General features: G+C 29.5%; 1 protein-coding gene across 1 annotated transcript; it reads left to right on the top strand.

Annotated features, from left to right (window-relative positions):
• The first annotated feature begins 19632 nt into the window (after positions 1 to 19632).
• LOC107638081 (1-aminocyclopropane-1-carboxylate synthase 1) lies at positions 19633 to 24285 on the top strand. The gene is made up of 4 exons (XM_088484126.1): positions 19633 to 20061; positions 20321 to 20452; positions 21046 to 21206; positions 23068 to 24285. The coding sequence occupies exons 1-4, from the start codon at positions 19906 to 19908 to the stop codon at positions 24074 to 24076; spliced, it is 1458 nt and encodes a 485-aa protein (XP_088340252.1). The 5' UTR covers positions 19633 to 19905; the 3' UTR covers positions 24077 to 24285.
• Positions 24286 to 24605: the final 320 nt, after the last annotated feature.

The raw sequence follows: 24605 nt of genomic DNA, 5'->3' as shown, positions 1-24605 counted from the left end.
ATCAAATTAACCATTAATTATATGGGTAAGAAGTGATCCATGGCAAAATGAGGCGCTGGCTATATTGGGAAGAGAGGTTGTGTGGGAGGGCAGTAGACAGCGATGACGTTGGCGCTCCAACTATGGTTAAGATAAGGACCAATTACAATGTGACACATAATGAAAGGTAACTTACATGTTATTTTAGAGGGGGTTGGGTAGCATTCACCTATTTTGAATTCTAATTAATGTTGAAAAATGATCTAAATATAAAAAAACGTGTTTCTTTTGTGAACAAAGGAAAAATAAACACACTCTTAGACTTTTTTGATAATAAGAAGATCAAAGGAGATCCCTTGATAGACAATAATTAAATGGTATATATGCTGTATAGTTTCTTAGTTTAAATTACGTGATCTTCATAATTATTGCAAAACACAATCTAGCTATCATGAAAGGGAAAACCTATTCACATAACAAAAGTCTTCCTAGATAGAGATCACAAAATGGGGACAAGTCTATGCTTATCTTTCAAAAACACAATTGTTCTAAATGTATTGTCTTTTATTTTTCTTTTTTTAATTTTTATCTATAGAACCACCGCTAGGCTACAATTAGATAGTTAGTTATAAATAAACTAAGTCAAATTATAACCATCTAGATTTGAATTATAATAATTTTATTTGTGTTCTATATCACCTCCTTTAAACTAGACATTGCTGCACAAAAGTTATGTTTGGATCATAACTACTACATCGAAAACATACAAGCAATGATTCTAGATCTTGATGAATTGAAGGTGTATAAGAGTATTAATGAAAATGAGTCTTTATTAAAGTGATGACTTGTAACATATATTTATTTATATACTTCCATCTATCACAATATAATAAAATTGTTATTAATATTATGGCGATTTTACAGAATCGCCATAATTTTTACTATTTTCAATAATTTTGGCCTCTATAATTTAGTTCTTGATTTGGATTCAATATGAGGATTTGTTACTACTATTTATCTCTTCGTCGTTGTAAACAATATCGTTATTGTTGTCTTTAATTTGGTTTTACCCTCTTGTCGCTTCTAACAGCTAATCTATCATAGCTACTATACATTGAAAACATATTATGATTCTTGATCTTGATAAAATAAAATTGATTTGTTGTAAGTAGAATCAAGTGAAAAATTTTAGGATACAAATAGAGTTAAAATTAAAGAATTTTTAACTCGTAGGAAGAGTTAATAAGTTTTAGAGATAATTTAAACTCAAAAATATAGTTAGAGTAAAATTTAAACCTTATCTTATTTTATTCGTTGTCAGTTCTAATTACAATAAAATATTTATTATAAAAATAAATTAAGCAATTACAATGACAATTAATTAGGTAAAACAAAATGATAAAGTAAATTCTAAACTTAATAATGAGTTTAAATCAAATAAACTTATTCGAATTATAAACACATAAACTTTAATCATACCTACTTTATTTATATTCTATCATACTACGTCCCATATTTTTAATATAATCATATTATTTGTATATAAAAAAATTAGTTATTAAATAAGTCATTCTATAAAATGCACAATAAAAATATGAAAAATAACACATATTTATATTTCAATGCATACTAATTTATTTGATGGTTAATTATTTATGTATACAAAATATTTTTATTTTAACATAAAAGTAAATGTTTTTTCAAGTAATAATGTATATAGTTTCATACATACATGATTCGCGAGATAGTAATTATTGTCATAAGTAAACATTTTTAAATGCTAATTATGATTAAATATTTTTGTAAAATAGCTTTTAGTTTCCAGCAAATATATAAATCTTTGTAGCAGACTTTTATTCAAATAATTACTAATAATATGTATTTTTCTTTAAGGGATACGAACTTTAATAAACACTAACATAATGTCTTTTTCTCCACGTTGGTATAAAGTTAAACTTTTGACGAAAGAGAAGTGAGTAGAAAGAGAATTAATAAGAACAAAGAAGGACAATGGATATAGATTCTATTAGAAAGCAAGCAGCCAAGGATTCCTCTTCATATTTTCGTTCTCACTTTCCTCGTTTACTTAATTAGAATTTCAAGGTCATTATTAAATGCGTAAGTAATGACGATTCAAACTTCCTCAATTTGTGACATGGATAAAACTTCGTAGATGTTTCTCATATATATAAAAAAAAACAACACAAAAATTAACCAACTTTAAAAAAATATTAAAAATATAATTATTTATGTTGTCTCCTCCTCTCTCTCTTTATATATATATATATATATATATCAATGGTTATATAATTGAATAAAATATATATATATATATATATATATATATATATATATATATATATATATATATATATATATATATATATATATAAGCGTTGTGAAATACTACATACCAACATTTCTTTTAGCAAACAATGATATTAGAAACAGATAATTAAGGATTTTCAGTAAAAAGTATTTTAAAAAATATATGAATTATGAATAGATAATTAATTAAGTTGAAGAAACTAGCTAACTAGAGTGAATCAAATGCACAAAATATGTGACGTGGATAATTTTGTGACACATATTTGCACCGCCCGTTGAACTTAATATAACAAATTCTAATTGTGTGGAACTATTTTTCCGTGAGATCGTTAATTAAGTTAACTATTTCTAACTTTATATATCAACTTACTAGCAAAGAGAAAGCGCTTGTTTTTAATTTTTACCTTTTCTTGGTATTCAATTATCCATAAGCCAAAAATGAGACTGGTTTTATGGAATATGGAATGTGTTTAATTAATAATAATATTGATTATTGCATTGAGAAATTCTAAAGGTTCAGGCACAGAATGAACTTTTAAAATTGTTCGGTTGTCGGGTACCAAACGGATCAGTTGAATGAAATGGGTAAGTGAGGTGAGGGAGATCTGGATCTGGTGCTGGATGGACGGACAGATCTCCCGAGTGGTGGTGATGGAGAGTGGAAGATTGAGACCTCGCGATCTCCCGAGCTGTGGTGTTGAATAGGGAGAGCCACCTGTAAAAAGAACTCCGACGCTTAAGTCAGAATCCGTACAAATGGAGGTAAGGGTGAATGGATAGTGACGTACTGTGGGGGAGGGGTAGGGCCCTTCCCTTTTATATTCTGTGTCTTAGGACTGGTCCCACAGAAATGTTTGATATCTTCTAGGAAATTTTCTCCTCCCAGCTGTCACGAGTCTTACTGGAGGAGAACGAAAGTCCGGGCGTCCCTTTCGAGTCGGTTGTCATCAATTCACTGGATCGACTGCTCGGGCCGGAGCGCTGCATCTGGCGGGTTGAGTCGAAACAAAAATATATTAAATTTAAAATTTCTCATTTTAAAAATAATATGCGAATATAACCTTGCATTTTAATAATAATTTTTTTACTTGTATTTGATCAGTGCTGATAAATTATTTAAAATAAGGTATTGTTAATTTGTTATAGTAGTTACATACTACATTTGTTCATTACAATGCTAGTAAATTTGGAATATATATTTCAAAAATTTATTCTCAACTACATGGTGTTAGTAAGAAAAAAAAAAGTATTACTCTACTTTTTATTATCTTTAATTTTGTTGTGAATTAATAAGGAAAAAATAAAGTAACTAAATGAATTTCAAATAAAAATGTAAATAGATTTAGGGATTGAATGGCAAAATAAATATTCACCATTAAATTGGTTAGAGAAAACTTCTTACAACATATATCTTTGAAGAAAGTACATTATCCAAATCATTTATGGAAACTTTTTTGTGGCCAGACATATGACATTTCTTGTAGTTTCATTCATCTATTAGTATTTGGCGAGTTTCTAGATGATTCTTCTTTTAATATAGTTCAACTCTATATTTTAAAATAACTATCATATGTAAAAAAAAAAAATTAATTATTGAATCAATCCGTATAAAATATATATTAAAATATATAAAAATATAAATATTTATATATAAATATAGATAATAATTTGTTTAATAATTAATTTTTAGTATATATATAATATTTTTATTAAAATAATTATTTTATATGAATAAAATAATATATAAAGTAAAATTATATCTTGATAATTTTAAAAATATATTTATTATTATCATAAATATAATTATTTATTTTTTTATTTATTTAAATTTTTTTTAAAAAATAATTTTATTATATAATATTAAAATTATTATGATCTAAAAATTTAAAGTTTAATCTTTGCTAACTATAAAAAAATTCAGCGTAAGACTTAAATTAAAAGAAAAAGAAAGTTTTTGTAAAAAATTTATTATACAAATATATTTTTTTAAAAATATGTTAAATATATAATTATTTATATATTTTTTTATCAATTTAATTTTTTAAAAGAAGTAATTTTATTATAATTATAACAATATACATAATACCCACCTCCTTAAAATGAAATAAAATATCGTAGGCATCTTAAACGAAAAGTATTCCCGTATAATATGATTTATATTCCCCATAAAAATCATATTATGATAGTTTACCTAAAGTAAAAAAGATCGAGGACAATGTTTTTTAATAAATATTTGGTCAATTTTAGCTTACTCTTTCTCGTGTTGGGAAAAAGGAAAAATTTGAAATATAGATGACCTTCACAATCTAAAACTGCATTTGAAGAGAAAGTTAAAGACAGATATTAAATTAAATTTTTGTATTATATTTAATATAAAATATATTAGATTAAATTATGTTTAAATATTATATTTGATTTAAGATAAATATAAAAATTAAAAAATAAATTTAAAATTTAAAAATTAAATAAAAATATTATTTTTGAAAAAAAATATTTTTGTGTTCTAAGAATGAAATTTTAGTTTTAATATCTAATTATCAAATACAATAATACTGAGTTTTAATCTTCTAATTTCAAATTTAATCCCTAAAAAACAAACACTAATTGTTACATACATTAAGTTTACTTATTTGCTCAATGTTAAAACTCTTTTTTTTAACCAATTTAAATTTATCAAGTAGTCAACTTGTTAGAGATTGTTATGATACCACTTCTTTTAAAAGTTTACATTGATAGGAGAAAATAATATAAATAGTTGTATTTTTAACATTTTCTCTCAAGTAAGAATCTATTTTAGCTTTGCTTGATTTTTGCATAAACATTCTTTTTTCCTTTTAATTACCTTATGCTATTTTGTATTTTTTTTTTAACTTTTAGAATTTACTATTGATCGAACTTTAGATCTTTTAGACATAAAGATACTATGTCATGATATCAGTTCTTCCAAAAATTTAAACTGATAAGAAGAGACAATATGATATCAAAGTTTTATGTTCAAAAAGGTCTAGAGTTTGATTATATATTAGTAAATTCCAAAAGAAAAAAAAATAGCATAAGACAAATAAAAGAAGAAAAGAAGGCTTAAATCTATGAAAAAATCAATCAAACTCAAAAGAGACTTTTATTTGAAAAAAAGTATTAAAAATATAACCATTAATATTGTCTCTTCCTATTTGTTTAAATTTTTGGGAGAAATGGTGTTGTCCACTTAAATAAGTGTCAGGAATTTGAATCTCGTCCTGTGTATATAACAATTTATTGGTCAACGACATACTCTTAATAAAGCTTAAATTTACGACGGATTAATCTTTATCCTATTGAGTTAAAAAATACTGTATAGACAAAAGAAAACAATGATTTGTTTTTTGTTAATTAATTAAGAAAGACCTAGAACAAAATTAAATCTTGCTTGGAATGAATATGATTGATATATCTTAGTTCCCTTGGCTTTCATTAATGGAATTCAATGGATAGAATTGTGAATGATAAAGATCATTAGCCGCGTGAGGATCCTGACGCGGATGTCACTTCCCCAATTTCCATTTCATTCGAATAATATTATTGAACTACTTCACATACTTCCAAATTCTATGCGATTCATAATGCGTACACGTCCTATAAAGTACCAAAACTTTTCCCGGCAAAATTGAAAGTATTTCATCATGCTTTCATGCCTCCTAAATGGAGCAAAATAGAATTTCAAGTGCTTAGAAGAAAAATATATACCAAAGTTAGCAAAATTAGGAAAAATCTCGAATAATCAACCCTATAATTAATTAATACACTATATTATTATTATATAGCTAATGCTTGTTATTGTCCCATAATTAAGGGGCTCTTCTTATATTATCTAACCTTATACATAAATGGTTGATGCAATTGCGGTTTGTCTTGGTTGGGCAACACCAATAGTACTCTTTTGAGAATAGGGTTTAAATACCGACTCAAAAATTTTCGTCATAAAATCATATCTCTCTCCTTTGTCTGATTTCTAACCTTATCATTAAATAAAGATAATGTAAACTTAGGTCACATAGTATTAAGGGGCAACTTTCTTGTATTCTTCTTCAAAGGGGAAAAAATTCGAATCATAACTAAAAGTCTTTTTGAGGCACTACGCATCTTTATTATGAATGAAAAACAACCCCATGCATCTTATCACATGGATGATTTTTGATGCACTTATAGCATTATTGGGAGTTATGTAATAATAATAATAATAATAATAATAATAATAATAATAATAATAATAATAATAATAATAATAATAATAATAATAATAATAATAATAATAATACACATCCATATATTATCCTAATAAACAGTATTTAGTTTCAAAATTATGTTAAGATATCATTTTTATATTTTCTTGGTTGATAATGTAATATTGCCTTACATTATCAATCCATCAAAGCATACTCTTTCTTCGCATCGAAATTTTATTTTGAATATAAATTAGAGTTTATAAAAATTTAACCAACTTGAATTGGTTGAATGGTTAGTTCACTTATTTGTTTGAGTAAATGTTAGGTTCGAATTCTATTTTGTGTATGCACTAACCCACTAATTAATAATAAATTCTAAAATAAATATCAAATTCACAGAAAATTAGTTCTTGACATTATTTTGGATTGAAAAATACCATAAAAATTTAAAAAAATGAGTTTATGTATTACATTTATATAATAAGAAAAATAATTCATGTGAAATTGATCGAATATACAGTAAAATAAATAAAATAATAAAATAAAAAATGATAAGATTATTCTTGAAATTAAATTAGTATAACTGATATATGAAGATAGAGTCATAAATTTATTCAATGGTGATTAGGTAAGGTTCGAAAACTAAACTGATGATTAAATCGCTTAATAGAACTAAAAATTGAAAGATTTAAAAGTTTAACTGAAGTTCAACTGATTAAATTGGATATTATAAAATGGTATATTTGTGTATAAAATATATAATTTTTTTTAATTTTTTAATTTTATTATTTTAAATCGGCTAACTTTTTAAAAATAGAATTAGTTTAACCGATTAACTAATTATTTGATCAATTTTTAAATTTTTTAATTAATTTATTGTTAATCAATTTTTATTTTAAATTAAACTAGTTTGATGACCGATTTTAAATTAATTCGGTCGAACTAATCGATTTAATCCGATTCTCCGAACAATGTTTTACATGATGTTTAGGAGTTTGATTAGTGTAAGAGAAGAGAAAAAAGATTTAAAAAAAAACTAAACTTAATTCACGACTTTTAGTATTTGGAGGATAAAGGCTTTAGAGTTTCTTCTAGCCGTCTAAAATTTTTTCAAATTCCCCAAGTTAAGGAGTTTATGAGATTTAAATTTGATTTTATTTTTTTAATAACTATTGTATTATCATTTATTACTAGTCATCTTTGTATTTCTAATATTATAGTAAAATATTAAATCACGAAAACATATAATAAGTTAAATGGAATATTCTATTAAACTATACAAAATATTTAGTCAAATATTAAATATATTTAATTCATTTTATTTAATGGAATATTTCGTTAATTCTAACATTTTGATATAGCAGAGATTTAATTACAAAATTTAATTTAATATAAAAACTCAATTGAAAAAAAAAATATAGAAACCTAATTAAAAATTTAATAAAATTATAAAAAATAACAGAATAATTAAAAAAAAATGCTACGAATTATAGTAAATAAACCTTTTCTTTTTCACTGTTATAATCAAATATCTTAGCTTGTACCGCGAAAAAAATTATATAAACTTGTGCATAAGCTATTGAAAAACCAAATTAATACAAACTATATCGATGTTTAAAACTTGTGTGAACCACGTTAAAATTATATTTCTCATCGTCAACAGATCGATGTTTCACGGGTGTCATAATTATAGGTTGTCAAATTTTCATCACATGGGAGTGATGCCTCATTTTACACCATACCAAATAATTGTGTGAATCACATTAAAAATATGTCTCTAATGGTTTACTTAATTAAACGCGTAAAATAATAAGTCACTAAAATAGTATATATGCATCATAATATAAATTTAAATATTATTAGGTTTAATTATTCTGTTGGTTTTTATAGTTTTGTAAAATTTTTAATTAGGTCTTTATACTTTTTTTCTTTTTAATTGGGTTCATGCACCAATTTTTTTTTTAATTAGGTCCCTCTTAGCAGTAATTGACTTAATTTTATAAGGACTCAACTAAAAAAAAAATTTGGTGCAGGAACCTAAATAAAAAGAAAAAAAGTGTAGGAATCCAATTAAAAAATTTTTTTTGGTGCAATAACTCAATTAAAAGAAAAAAAGGTACAGGGACCTAATTAAAAATTTTGCGAAATTATAGGGACCAACAGAGTAACTAAACCATAATTATTCTTTTCGATAAAAGAAAACTTATTAGCATTAATATAAAAAAATTACGGAAAATAAGCCTACGTGATAGAGTGTGTGAAGAACAAATATCCAAACAAGAGCAAAAAAAGAGAAGCGAAAGCAGTTAGAGGTTCCGTTACAAGTATGCTGAACTTTCCAGTTAGTCACAAAGTTTTTTTTCCGGTTCCTTCTAGATAGTTTTCATCTCTATTTTGTCTATACATACACTTACATTGTATACTGGTAAAGTTGATTTTGCTGAAACTTCAAGAATGAAAACCTAATTCCTCTATTCTTTCCCCCTTTTCTCTCTTCTTCATTTCTTTTTTCTGATCTCATCTTCTTCCCACTCACTAGTCTCTAGGTATTTTCTTCATGTTATCAGAGCTTGAACCTCACCACAAATGACTGCAATAAGAAATTTTGCTAATTGTTGCTTCAAATAACCAAAGCTCAGTACACACGGCAAGCGCTCCTGATTTCACAGTAAATTCAATCTACATGAAGCTTGATAACAACAATTTTCTATAGTGGAAGGATTAAGTAAAAACAATGATTGAAGGTAGTGATTTGTTAGATCACTTCACATCATTGGACAGAGAATTCCTCAATAGTTTTTTAAAAAATGGAGAAGTGAATCAAGGATTTCAAAAATGGAAGAAGCAAGATGCGCTGCTGAAGTTCTGGCTACTAGCTTCAATGACAAAACCATACACAACTCGAATGATTGGATATACGTTTACCTATCAGATCTGGAATAGGTTAGAGAGTCATTTTGCTTCATAAATTTGAGCTAGAGTAATGCAGTTGAGAAATAAGATGAGCAATACTCGAATTGGTGCTTTTGTGAGTGACTATGTGTTAACAATTAAGAGCACGATTAATGCACTGGTGTTTATTGGAAAGACAGTGAGTGAGAGTGATCATATGAATGCATTGCTGCACGGTTTAATAGAGGAATATACACCACTGCTCACTTCACTTTTAACAAGATCTCAAGGAATCAATGCAGCTGAGCTGGAGGGGGTACTGTTTGCACATGAGAGCATGATAGAAAGGTTTAGGAAGCTAGAGTCAGGACAATTCTTGCAAGCTAATGCTGCTGAATCTGGTTACATAAGCCAATTTGATCAAGAAAGTTCTCAAGATAGATTTCAAGAAAATTTTGCTCAAAGAGGAGTGTTCAGAGGAGGCTTCAGAGGCAGATGACAATTCATGAGAGGACAGGGTTCTAGTAGGACTCAGCCACAGTATGCAGAAAGAACACAAGCCTGGGGCTATGATAGGCAGCGGCTTCCATGCCTATCAAATTTTGGAGAGAGACATTTACAACAGCAGCCTAATTAATCAATGTTCTTCCAACACCATTGCCGAATGGCATGTCACTAGTTGAAAAATTGTTCAATAAACATCCTCCATATGTAAATTTAAGGGTGTTTGGCTGTCTATGCTTCCCTTATCTCAAACCATACAACAAGCACAAACTTGATTTCAGATCAACTCCCAATGTGTTCATTGGTTATGAAACCAATCACAAAGGGTATAAATTCCTGACACCATCAGGAAGAGTGATAATCACAAGACACGTGATATTTAATGAATCTAAATTCCCATTCAAGGATCCAACCTCAGAATTCAACGCTGCAAATCAAAATAGGCAGCAATCACCCAACTATACACCTCTACCACCCCTTCCCATTATCCTTAACTCTTCCCCCATCAACTCACCACCCTTATCATCAACTCAAGTTCCAATTACTTCACCGGCTTCAAATCCTCTAACCTCATCTATTCCACCTCCCTTGCCACTCAATTCTTTTTTTTTCACCCCCTGTCCTTGTACCAATTCCCTCACCCTTAGTTCCACTCTCATCTCTGTGTCTTTCTTATTCAATCACCACAACCAATCACTCTAATCCGTCACATACATCCCCATCTGACACTTTGATCCCAGTGCCTATCTCAGACCTAGAGATTGTTCTTCTATGGGCCTTCATGACACAGTACACACCAAGATACAACAAATATTCACCCTATAATCACTCGTACCAAGTTAGGCTCCCTAAGACTGAGGGCCTTCCAAGCTTGTGTTGAACCGACGAGTGTTAAACAAGCCTTGGCTGATCTTCTATGGAAGGCCGCCATGGGTGCTGAATTTGATGATCTCTTAAAGAATCGCAGCTGGAAGCTTATCCCATTACCCGTTGGCTCAGAGGCCATAGGTAGCAAATGGATTTTTAGGCTCAAGTAGAAACACAAAGCACGGTTAGTAGCCCATGGATTCTCTCAACGGCCAGGTTTTAATTTCACAGAAACATATAGTACTATTGTTAAACCAACTTCCATTCGTATCATCTTGACTATAACTTTAACAAGGTCCTGGTCTATAAGACAGTTGGATGTAAATAATTATTTCTTGCATGGAGAGCTCATTGGAGATGTATACAGTGGTATCCGCAAGGATATACAAGAGGAAAATCCTAACCTCGTGTGCAAACTCACCAATGCCCTGTATGGGTTGAGGTAGGCACCACGAGCCTGGTACCATAAGCTCTCAACAACACTTCAAAATTTGGGATTCTCGGCCACCAAATCGGATGTGTATGTCTTTGTGAAGCATGATCACTCCTCCATCACCTATGTTTTGATCTATGTGGATGATATCATAGTTATTGAGAGCTCTGCTGAGGTCATTACTGAAGTCACTCGAAGGTTGAATTCAGCCTTTGCATTAAAGGACATGGGTAATTTGTATTATTTTTTGGGTATTCAGGTGACAAGAACGGATGATGGAGGCTTAATGATGATTCAAGAAAAGTATGTTCAGGATCTGTTGGCAAATGCTAATATGAGTGGCTGCAAATTGTGTCACACACCACTCCTCTCCACTGTAAAAATTGAAGCCACAGGTGTAAACCCAGTGAAATTAGTAAATAATTAATTAATAAATTAATTTTTAATAAAAAAAATTATAAATATAAATTTTATAGTTTAATAGGATAGAGCTAATTAAAACAAGAATTTTGACACTAATTTTAAAGAATTTGGCCTAAGATTGGGCCGAACGGACCAAACCGATTGAACCGGACCCATATTAGGCCTAAGGCCCAACCCATATGATCCCTTTCTTCCCCCATGCAGCCACAACACCTCAACTTTCATTTTTGAAAGGGAAACCCACGGTGAGAAGAGAGAAGAGTGATAGAACCCTAACCCCATATTCCACTTCCAACTTCAATCCTTCGTAACTTTCAATCTGGAGCTCCGATTGACGAGTTGTTTGCGGCCACGCGTTCGTCTCGGAGTCCTCTTCAATTTTATTTGAACGAAGTGGTAAGTCTCTCTCCAATTCGTGTCCAGTTCTCTATGCCCCTTTTCTCCATGAAATTTGTTTAAGTTTTGAGTGATTTTGATGATTTTGGTGGTTTAGGTGCAATCTAACACTGGATAATTGTTGGATTATACTCCAATCATTAATGGGTAAGGTAAGAAAACTCTAAACCCTTTTTGTTTGTCTAATTTTGTGTACCCTAATGATAATTTAGTGAATTGTATGAATTAGATTGAATTTATGTTAATTTGGAGTTTGAATTGGTGAACTGGAGCTCTAGGAACAAACTCTTGGTGGCTGAAATTGTTGTAGTTAATTGGGAATCTTGAGGCTTGAGTTTTGGTATTTTTGAGCTTAGGGAGGAACCGGCCAAGGTATGGTTTAGGTTTCTTGTATTTAATATATAATGTCTTGTGAAAACTTAAGCTAGATGATCATAGACTAGGTGTGAATGTATGAATGTGTTAAATGCTTAGTACCTTGATAATAATTGTTGAAGTAGGTTGATTATTAGTTTGGTAATGGATGTTGGTGATGGAAGTAGAATGCTAAATGATTATTTGAGGATGATTGATAAATGATAAGAATGAATATGTATATATAATGAATTATTGATGATCTTATAGGTAAAATTGAGGTATGACTAGTTGTGGTAGGAGGTGGGGTTGTGTTGCTGTGTATGATATGTTGTAGTGTTGGTTAGTTGAGTAATGTGTATAAGGATTGTGTATATAGGAGTATAATTGATTGACCTAGGATGTAGAGGTTTTGGCATTTTAAATGGTATGTTGTTGTGTTGGATACATGTATAGGAAGTGGGAATTGAGTTTGGTTTCAATGAAAATTGAGGTTTGAGGTTTTTTTTTGTAAAAAAACTGATTTTTTAGCCGAACTTTGGCGAGCCATAACTTGACTTTCGGACCCCTAATTTGTTTCAAATCTATTTTAAAACGAAAAACGGATGAAAAATGTTTTAAAACAAAAAAGTTATGCGTGTTGGAAGTTCGGAGGAAAAAACTGAAATTCTGCAGACTTAGCCATTTCTGGTCAATCTGCACTGTATGCGTATGCATACCCTTCATTCATGATGGCTCGTTTCTATCCAGCATACATGTGTACGTGGACAAGGCTATGCGTACGCGAATGGGCCAAAATGCACGCCCACGCGTACGCGTGGCTTATGCGTATGCGTGACCCCTGTTTTTAGCAAACCTAATTTTATGTTTTAAAAACCTAGTTTCAAACCTTTAAACCTCTAATTTTTTACTCTTCTAACCCTAGATCTTAGTAGTATGCCTAGTAGTGAGATGGAGCTAGGAATAGGTGGTAACTTGGAGATGAAGAAAGTTTGAGAAGTGATGATTTAGGTATGAGGAGGAAGGGTGCATATGTATATGTATATATATATATACTACTTGAATTATGAAACTGCTTAAAGAAAGGAATAAATGTTACATCTGAGTACTCTTTCTCGAAAGTGCGACCCCAAGAGATGGTGGAAGGTGAGGATCCCCTTCGTTATTCCTCCTGGTATTGTAAAATTGCCCCAGCAAAATAGTGGGAGGTTAGGATCCCCTCCTTTATTCCTACTAGGCATATGAGAACGTACCTCCTGGGTAGATGCAAGGGTTGTGGTCTCGTCCCACTTGCTCCAGGTTAGTTAGTATAGAGGCTTCCCGGATAGACGCAAGAGTTGTGGTTTCACCCCATCTACTCCGGGTTATGATGAGTTATGCAAAAAAAATGCAATATTATGATGTATAAGTGATGTTATGGACATATGAATGATTATGAAATGTTAATGAATGAATGTGAAATGATTATCTGAGATACGAGTTTCCCTGGGTAAAGTACCATGGCTTGCCACCACGTGTTTCAGGTTGAGACTCGATACTCTGTTGACCCTATATCGTAAGTATGGCCGGGCACTGTGAAAGTTCCGGATGAGCTCGCCCCCGAGGATAAACACTAGTGTGGGTGTTGTATGATTATGATTATGATTGAGTATTACTCGAGTTGGGGATGCACGACAGAGTGACAGTCCAATGGTTAGCTACCAGGACTTGTCGAGTTGGCTTGATAACCGATAGATGAGACTCATCAGCCATAGGACAGGCATGCATCATACGCATATTGCTTGTATCGCTTGATTGTGAATTAATTGGGATTGCCTAAGTGATTATAACATGCAATTTTTTATATTTGCTATCTGTATTACTTATATTCTACCTGTGTTTGCCATTGTCTGCTTGTTTGTCTCTGTAATTTCATCGAAGATGGAGGAACGGAGGAAAGGCAAAGAGAGTTAGGGTTCTAGTTAAGTTTTAGTTAGATTTAAGGAAGTGGTTAAGTTTAGAAAACCTTAGAGAACTACCCCAATTCATGGTTTCTGTCTTAGTTCTTTAAGTTTTATAATATGAGTGTCGGTGTTTTAGAATTGCCTCTGACATTTCCAGGACCTTATATCTTATATATGTGGAACCTTTACCATGCTGAGAACCTCTGGTTCTCATTCCATACGGATATTTGTGGTTTTCAGATACAGGTCAGGCGGCACCTCGCTGAGGCATGCTGGAAGCTTCTAATAGTGGAGATCCTTGTCTTTGGGGCTTTATCTTATATATATGTATATATCTAGATACTTTTATCTCCACTGCCTATGTATTTGATGTATTAACTTTCTCTTAGAGGCTATTTTGGAGAAATAGGTTCTGTAGCTTTGTATTTTGGGTTCTCATATATATATATATATATATATATATATATATAGCCGAGTCTTGAGCTTTGGTATTTGTACCTTGGAATTCTCTTTTGGTTATATCTATGTTAGCTTCTCCTATCTTTTTTGTTTAACGTTTATGTGTCGTAAGTGTTGCGCTTTTCGTTTTTCCGTTTTTTATTTTAACTTTCCTTCGAAGGCTCCTAGAATAAATCTCCTTCAACTATTTTGTATATATAAGTTTTTATTTTAGAGGTCGTAGCGCCTCGCCACCTCAATTTTACATCCTAGGTATAAAGCTCTGTGTGGTAGGGTGTTACAACAGGTGGTGCACCCTTTGACAATCCTCACTTGTATTGATCTGTTGTTAGCAGTCTTCAGTACTTGACTGTCACCAAACCGGATTTGGCATATAGTGTCAATAAAGTAGCTCAGTTCATGCCAAACTCCCTTGGAGAGTCATTGGCAATTGGTTAAGCGAATTTTGCGGTGTGTAAGTGGAACAACATCATATAGTCTAAGGCTTCACAAAGACTTTTCATTGAAGATTACATAGTATTGTGACTCTAATTGAGCAAGTGATCCAAGTGACAGAAAATCTATTGGAGGTTTTTGTGTCTTTTTGGGAAGAAATTTGGTCTCATGGCATTCAAAGAAACAAGGTGTGGTAACTAGGTCGAGTACAGGGGCAGAATATAGGGCCTTGACAGATTTGGCAGCTGAACTGATTTAGATTAAAGGCCTCATTGGTGAATTAAAATAGAGTGCGACAGAGGTACCTATGGCTTACTGTGATAATCAAAGTGTAGTACTTCTAGCTGCAAATCTTATTCTCCATTCAAAATCAAAGAATTTTGAGATCGACATGCATTTTGTGAGGGATTATGTGTCAAAAAGAGTGATACATGTAAGTCATGTACCAAGCATGGTTTGGATTGCTGACACATTCACAAAGGCACTTCCCTCAGCTGCTTTCATGTTACTTAGAGACAAACTCAAGGTACAGAATTCATCAAATTCAGCTCTCTTGAATTTACGGAAACATGATAAAATGTGTGAAGAACAAATACTCAAAGAAGAGCAGAAAAAGAGAAGCAAAAATAGTTAGAAATTTCTTTACAAGTATGCTAAACTGTCCAGTTAGTTACAAAATTTCTTCCAACTCTTTTTAGATAGTTTCCATATCTATTTCGTCTATATATACACTTACCTGTATACTGATAAAGTTGATTTTGTTAAAACTTCAAGAATAAAAACCTAATTCTTCTGTTCTTCTCTTTTTCTTTCTTTTTCATTTCTCTCTTTAGGTCTCATTTTCTTTCCATTCACTAGTCTTTGGTACTTTTTTCACTATGGATCTATAATTTTTCTTAGCATGAGCATGAAAAACATATTAATTACTTCAGCCTTTAAAATTCCTTTTATTTCAGAATTATTTGTAGAGTATAATATGAATACTTGGTAGCAAAATATTTAATCACATACATTTGAATATAGAGGACCAATGTGTTAAAATGGTAAATTTTAATCATATTGCTAGATACAATGAAACAATTTTTACCTAATAAAATTAGCAAAAGTGAGTTGAACTCTCAGGTAATTATATTATAATTTAATCTTTATATATTATAAATAAATAAATTTTAAATTCCATACTTAAAAAGTCAGCTGGAAAACATGAATATGATGTGATGACTATAGAAATCTTTTATAATAAAAAAATTTGATGAGTTCTATTAAAAAAACTGAAATATTGATCATTTTAGATTTTGCAAATTTGCCGCCACCCTATTTTCAATAACAAATTACGATTTTATTACACATTTAAATATTTTTGTCAATTAAATTTAATCAAGTTGGTCCAAACTTAACAAAGATCACTTATACAATGTGCTCATAAATCATGCACTTTTTTTTTTACATTTTTTCTTTGCATGTTTCTTTTTCATCGTCGTTCTTTATTTTATTGCTAGCTATTGCTATGTTGCTGTGATTTTTTATTTTTCTCCTCCTCTTACCGGTGGTTATTGAAGCATTTTTATTTTTTTTATTTGATTTTTTTATTCTTGTTAAAATGGTAAAATAAAAAAATTATGAGAAGATGAAACAAAAAAAGAAAAATGAAGAGAGAAAAAAGAAGATGATGATGATGACGAGGAGGAGGAAGAGTGAAAGTTTTAAATTGTATAAAATTTATTAGAAAAATAGCACCAACATGTTTTAACAGTGACACAAGAAGTTTTTTAATTTTGAGAATGTGAAAGAAAAAGAAGAAGATAAGAGTTTTGAATTGTACAGAATTTGTAAAATAAAATTTTTTAATCATGACAGAAAAAGTTTTTAATTTTCACACTAAAATTTTTTAACCGTGACACAAGAATTTTTTTAACTGTGTCATTTCTAATTAAATGATGTACTTTTCTTAATTATCATTGAACTAGTTGAATGGAATTAAAATCATATATAGGAGGTCCAATCATTCATGTGTTAATTACAATAAATTGATGTATTTTTTGTTCTAAACACATTTAAAAGTATTTTGTTGGTTGAATGAATTAAGATTTTGGACTTGTGATTCTTTAAAGATTTATTATGTTATTTATCAAAAATTTCTGTGTCATTTTTAATTAAATGATGTGTTTTTGTTTTCGCTTAATTGACTCTAGAGTATTGAACTAATATATAAGAGATTTAATCATTCTTTTGTCATTTGCAAAAAGATATGTCGTTTGAATCTAAAACCTATTTAAATATATTTTATTGGTTGAGTGAGTCGATTTTGGACCGGTGATCTTTTGAAGTTTTCTTGTGTCATTCAATAAAAAATTCGGTACCATTCATGGAAAGCTCATGTGTCATTTACAACTAAATGATATGTTTTTATTATCGTTAAACTAATTGTATGATATTTAACTAAGTAAAAGAAGAAGATGATGATAATGAAAGAATAAAAAGGAAAAAAAAAGAGAAAAAATTAAATGCAAAAAGGAGAAGGAGGACGATGAGAAGGAAGCGGTGACGATGGCAACAATGATAATAAAGGAGAAAGAGGAGAAAAAAAAAAGAAAAGAAAAAGAAAAAAAAAACACAGCAATAACGTACATACGAAGAAGAAGAAAAAACACATACAAAAATGAAAAAACACACGCACAATAATTTAATTGGACTTTGTTATAAAATTACTTTGCTGTCTAACTTTTCTGAACAAATTAACAACAAACGCTACAAAAAAATTTGGTAATTACAACCGTTTTTTTGATCGGTTTGAACCGTTATTATTACAAAAAACAGCAATTTCAGAAAACAACGTAATCCTGAGTATCATTCTGGTTATTATGGCGGTTTTTAAAAGAATGCTACAATTTTTTATATGATAAAACGGCGATTCTAACAGCCGTTATATTCAAATAAAATGGTATTTTTTGATTGGTTAAAACAACGTTTGAAAGCACCATTTTTATCAAGTTAAAATAACATTTTGTGTTGTTTAAAACAACATTTATAAACCATCATTTTACCGGATAAAAAAAGTATTCTTCGATTGGTTAAAACGATATTAAAATTGTCATTTTTACCGGGTTAAAATGACATTTCATGTTGTTTAAAATAGTGTTTATAAATCGCCGTTTTTACTAAATTAAAAGAATATTCTTCAGTTGGTTAAAATAGCGTTTGAAACCACCATTCTTATCTAATTAAAATAGAATTTTGTGTTGTTTAAAATGATAGTTGTAAACTGCTATTTTTACTAAGTAAAAATGATAATTTTTTATTGTTTAAAAATATAATTTTTATTTTTATTTTTATCGCATTAAACAAATATATTTATATATATATTTTAAATTTCACAATAACAAAAAACAATATTAATAAATAAAATATTACATAAATAAAATATTAAATATAATATATAATTTTTTATTATTAAAAATAAAAAATAATAATCCTTATACAAATAAAATATCAAATATAATATAATTTTTTAATTATACTCAGGCTTTTGTCTTTCCTTTCACATACATTTTTTTCTCTGTTCTAATCTCAGCAGAACATTACAGTACAATACAAAAAGAACAAAAAAAAACTATATCCTACCATAGCTGATCTTGATTTATAATTACGGAGGCAATAAAAAAACCGTAATAATATATATTATGGCGGTTCTTTAAAAATTGCCGTATTAAAATTTTAAACCTATTTTTTTTAATGAAAAACGATGAAAGAATTTTATATTTACATCAATATATTGATCCTAATTCCTAAACACAACTAAAGTTCTTATTTATTTATGCAACAATTCATATAGATTGAAAACTAAACAACATCCAAAATTGTAATTGGAAACGTGATTCTGTATTAAGATAGATAAATATTCTCCTAAGCTTTGGATATTCATTCCATTTTCAGCTTTGACTTTTCTTACTTCTTTTTCTATGTCATTTTGGGATAAAATTTGCTACCTCCAAGCTAATCTAAGTCTTTGTTTCAACAAAATTAAAGTAAATATTAAGTATTTAAGTGTAGCTTCGGGGGAAGCTTCACATGGAACAAAAATTCCCTCCCTCATACTATATTAATTACTTTTCATGTTTTCATGGTTTTGTAAAAGGAGCAAAAATAAATAATCCCTAGCTGACATCTATGTATATATAGCAATCCAAATTAAATGAAAATCCACTTGTATTTAATTAATTAATTTAATTTAAATCATTTTTCTCTCCTTATTAATGCAAACATAACAACACTTCTTCCACACGTGGTAGGGTTCAAGATATCATAAGAACGCACGCAAGCTTAATAAAACACTTTAATTTGGATTTGAGTATTTTGACCAACACAAAATTAAAAGGCCATTATATTCCGTTACATATTTTCCATTTTCTTGATTAAGGTTCAGTCTTCATAGAACTTCGATGTTCGAAGTGGACTTTTCTTCTTTCATTCTCTCTCAAATCTAATGCTTCGTTCTAACCCCCACACCTCACGCCATAATTTTCTCTATAAATTGGATCACATTCTCTTTCATTTTCCTCACATCACTTCTTTAGCTACTCATCATAGAGAATATAAATATACACATTAACAACACTCACGTTCATATCCATTGCTACCTCTATTGTACTATAGTTTTATATAGTAACCTTCATTAAAAAAAAACATCATGGGTCACCAAGGACTTTTGTCCAAGATTGCAACCAATGACAAGCATGGAGAGAACTCTCCATATTTTGATGGGTGGAAAGCTTATGATAGAAACCCATTTCACCCAACGAAAAATCCTCAAGGTGTTATCCAGATGGGTCTTGCTGAAAATCAGGTATATCTATACATATAATTATATTTTTTAATTTTTCTTCTTCTTCTAAAATTCATATAATGGGAGGAAGTGTTGCATGCTTGAGAAGTTGACTAATATAATAGCTTTAACTAATTTTCTTTTAAACTCATATATAGTATTCTGTAATATAATAATATATGATTTTCTGCCGGCTACAATATCATGAGATGAAGTTTGCATGCTTGACAAAGTTGACTAATATATTTATTTATTTATTGTCTTTTATTTTAATTTACAGCTTTGCTTCGATCTTATTGAAGAGTGGATAAGGAACAATTCCAAAGCTTCCATATGTACTCCTGAAGGAGTGCATCTGTTTAGAGATATTGCTAACTTTCAAGACTATCATGGATTGCCACAGTTCAGAAAAGTATTATTATTATTATTATTATTATTATTATTATTATTATTATTATTATTATTATTATTGCCACCTAGCACTTAAGTTAATTTCACAATCATAATGATTATTCATAAATATAGACACTATTTCCATTTCAAAATATTTGTCAATTTATATTAAATAAAGTAACACATTTAAAAAAATAAAAAATATTATTTGTATATTAAAATAAGTTATCAAAATCAGTCACTATGTATTTATATATAATACATGTATTATTTAACTTATTGTCAATATATATTTTATATTAGTAGTTGATTTTAGTATACACATAACATAATTATTAAAATATTAATAATATATTTGTTAACATATATTTAAAAAAGAAATTAAACGATCACTCATAACAATATTCTAAAGAGTAGTAGTATAACTAGTTAGAAAATCAATTTTTTTCTACTAATATACGCTAATATTTTAAAATTACTTTTAATTTAAATTTTAAACTCTAAAATTTAAATATGAATCATAAATTCTATTTTTTTAAAAAAAAAATCTAATATTAACTAATTAAAAATAAATTCCTATACTTATATTATTTAAAATATTTTTGAATGCAGGGTGTGGCAAATTTCATGTCAAAAGCGAGGGGTGGTAGGGTCAAATATGATCCTGAGCGTATATTGATGAGTGGAGGAGCAACAGGTGCAAATGAATTAATAATGTTTTGTTTGGCTGATCCTGCTGATGCTTTCATGGTTCCCACTCCTTATTATCCAGCGTATGTACCCTCACTTTCATCATCATATATATACTATACTACTATATATCTTCATGTTCATGTTCAATGCATGCACATATCACCCATCATCATATCAAAGCTTTATTTTAAAGGTGGTTGGCAGCAGAAAGTTCATTAACTATTTTGTTTTGTTCAAAAGGGAATGAAATTGGGATATTAGTAGTGGGTTCATTAAAGTGCCATTTAATTAATACTATTCTTATAACAATTTTGATTAAAGTTATTCATAAATAAACTTATATAAAACAAAATACGAGTACGTTTTCAGCTAGAAGTAATTAAGAGCAATCTAAGTATAAAAATCAACAAAAAAACAAAAGTAATCTCTATCTAGATCTTACCTGAATAATATTCCAATGTAACAATAAAACTAAAAATGATGACAATTAATAAAATGTATCTTTTAAACTTATTATTTGGAATATAGTCTCTTTTATTTTATTTTTATGTTTTTTTAGTGCGCAACGTAAATTATGAAGAGCAAATTGGTATAGTCAATTTTTAGTTAGCAAGGGAGGTGTGTCGCAACTTCTGCTATTTTCCATTTATAGGAGTGGCACAATAAATGATTTTCAGGATTCAAACTGAAAAATTCAAGCATCATTTGATTCCATATATTAGGTCAAGTTTTGACATTTTTTTTAAAAAAAGAATGTTTTTAGTAAGTGATTCAGACACTTTTAAGAAAAATAATAAAAAATATCATTTTCAACTTATTTAGAAATAAATAATTTATATTTAGATTATATATTGCAATTATTATAACCGTAGAGTATTCACATTCACAATTCTTACTGATTTTAAAATTTTCTTATCTAATAATTGATAAGTATATATTTTAAAGGTAGAAATTTAGATGCAGTTAATTTTATGTGAAGTCGATAGTTGAAAAATGAAAATTGTTAAATAGTAATTTAGTTATATTTATTAAATTATTTAACAACTCTCAACTATTAACTTCACATGAACATAAAGCTAACTGCACTTGAATTTTCACCTATTTTAAATAGAATCTAAGATTTAATAAAGATGAAAAATTATAAGAACATTAGTAAATATAATTAAGCACTCGCAAAAAGGTTCAACTTTGCTAGGCGATGCTCTATTGCCTTATAGGTCAACAAGCATGCGTTCTTCATATTGTATATGATTACATGTAAATCCAAATTAGAGATTTGATAAAACCCTAGTTGAGTGGTACACTTGGCATTGACTTTTGATTTTGAAACCAGCAGGACCACCTTATAAGAGTAGTATTATATGTCATCTTTTGTCCACACTTGAACATAATAGAACCAAATAATACCATACACACATGCACAAATATAAAATAATATGCTATTGGAAATATTATTGTACGATTCATACACCTTTATGAGGCACAAGCGAATTCCAACTTTGTTAAAGAAATTTCATGGCATGCGTGCTAGCTAGCATATATGTATTTATATTATACACTATCTTTAGAACAATTTCCATAAAATCTGTCAAAATTTCTTACCAGTTTAAAGTCAATTATTCGTCAGAAGAAGGAATGACTTTTAATAAATTAATTTATGTGTAGAAAAATCACTATTGTCAACTTTTTAAACCAAGGCCATTGATTCTATTCTCTAGTCTCTTCTTTGACCAATACGGTCACAGTTCCAAACAATTTTATTAGTAGTTGTGGACTTGTGGTCCATGTGAAAATTTTAATTTGCATGTTTAATTTTAATCACTTATCTTAACTCTTCTAATAGAGAAAAATAATTTTTAAATTTTACTGTCATAAAATTACTTATCCTAAAAATTTATATCCACTGATTGTAAATTTCGCATGTTACGATTTTATTCGCAGATTCGTGCGTGATCTTGGTTGGAGAACTGGTGTGCAACTTATTCCTGTTCATTGTGATAGTTCTAACAACTTCAAGATAACAAGAGAAGCCCTTGAAGAAGCTTATCGTGAAGCAAAACAAAACAACATCAATGTGAAGGGTTTGATCATAACAAATCCTTCAAACCCTTTGGGAACCACATTGGACAAAGAAACCCTCAAAAGCCTTGTGAGGTTCATCAATGAGAAGAACATTCACTTGGTTTGTGATGAAATCTATGCCGCCACCGCTTTTACCACTCCAAGATTTGTGAGTATCTCTGAAGTCATGCTAGAAATGGAGTGCAAGAAAGAACTCATTCACATAATCTATAGTTTATCAAAGGATATGGGGTTACCCGGTTTTAGGGTTGGTATTGTTTATTCCTACAATGATGATGTTGTGAGTTGCGGCCGCAAAATGTCGAGTTTCGGATTAGTCTCTTCTCAAACTCAACATTTTCTAGCATCGTTGCTTTCTGACGAGGATTTTATCGATAGATATTTAGAAATTAGCAAAAGGAGACTCGCTAAGCGTCATAGTTTCTTCACGAAAGGGCTCGAAACGGTTAACATTGCTTGCTTGCCAAGCAATTCAGGACTATTTTGTTGGATGAACTTGAGGAGGCTATTGAAGGAGAAAACTTTTGAAGGTGAAATGAAGCTTTGGCGTGTGATCATCAATGAGGTGAAGCTCAATGTTTCACCGGGGTCAAGTTTCAATTGTTCCGAGCCTGGTTGGTTTAGGGTTTGCTTTGCTAACATGGATGATGAGACTGTGGAGGTTGCATTGAAAAGGATTAGGGCTTTTGCTGGGAGAGAAACTAATAATGGGAAAAGGGTTGAACTGAAACGTTGGAAAAGCATTAATACTAATAAGTTAAGGCTAAGCTTCAACTCTAGAAGGTTTGATGAGAATGTTATGTCACCTCATCACATGATGTCTCCTCATTCACCAATGCCTCACTCACCCCTTGTTCGTGCCACTTAATCAATTATTGGACACTATTTAATTTGTCATGAACATAAAAAATTATATACCTTGTGTCAAGTGTAACTACATTAAAAGAAAGCTTGATATATGTGTATGTATCCAGCTATCATGTTCTAAATGTTTTTTACCCATTTGTTTTATGCTAGGAAGCTTTCTAATGGGATTATAATATTATCAGAGTAAAATTATGTATGCTAATTATTGAAGTGTATGTATGTATGCATGTATGTATGTATGTATGTGTGTGTGTTGGCCTATATATTCAAGGAGGCCTGGCCTGATTCTTCTATTTCTACGATAATGAAAGAATTTCCATTATTATTCTACTATTGTCCTTTTTCTTTGTAGATGTTGCATGCGTGGCTTGATAACTCTCCATATGCCTTATAATAGGTATATTCTACATATATATTATATATTATAAAGAGAAAGTAGTAGGAACCTACACTTTTTAACTAATAAAATAGTCAACAATTAATTATTAAAAAAGTATAAAATTAAAAATAATAAAAGTATTTAAAATTCA

This window comes from Arachis ipaensis, chromosome B4 (genome assembly GCF_059453495.1).
Source record: "Arachis ipaensis isolate K30076 ecotype BB chromosome B4, ASM5945349v1, whole genome shotgun sequence".
NCBI classification, from domain to species: Eukaryota; Viridiplantae; Streptophyta; class Magnoliopsida; order Fabales; family Fabaceae; genus Arachis; species Arachis ipaensis.
Note: the sequence above shows the minus strand (reverse complement) of the source record. Positions and strands in the feature narration are given on the sequence as shown.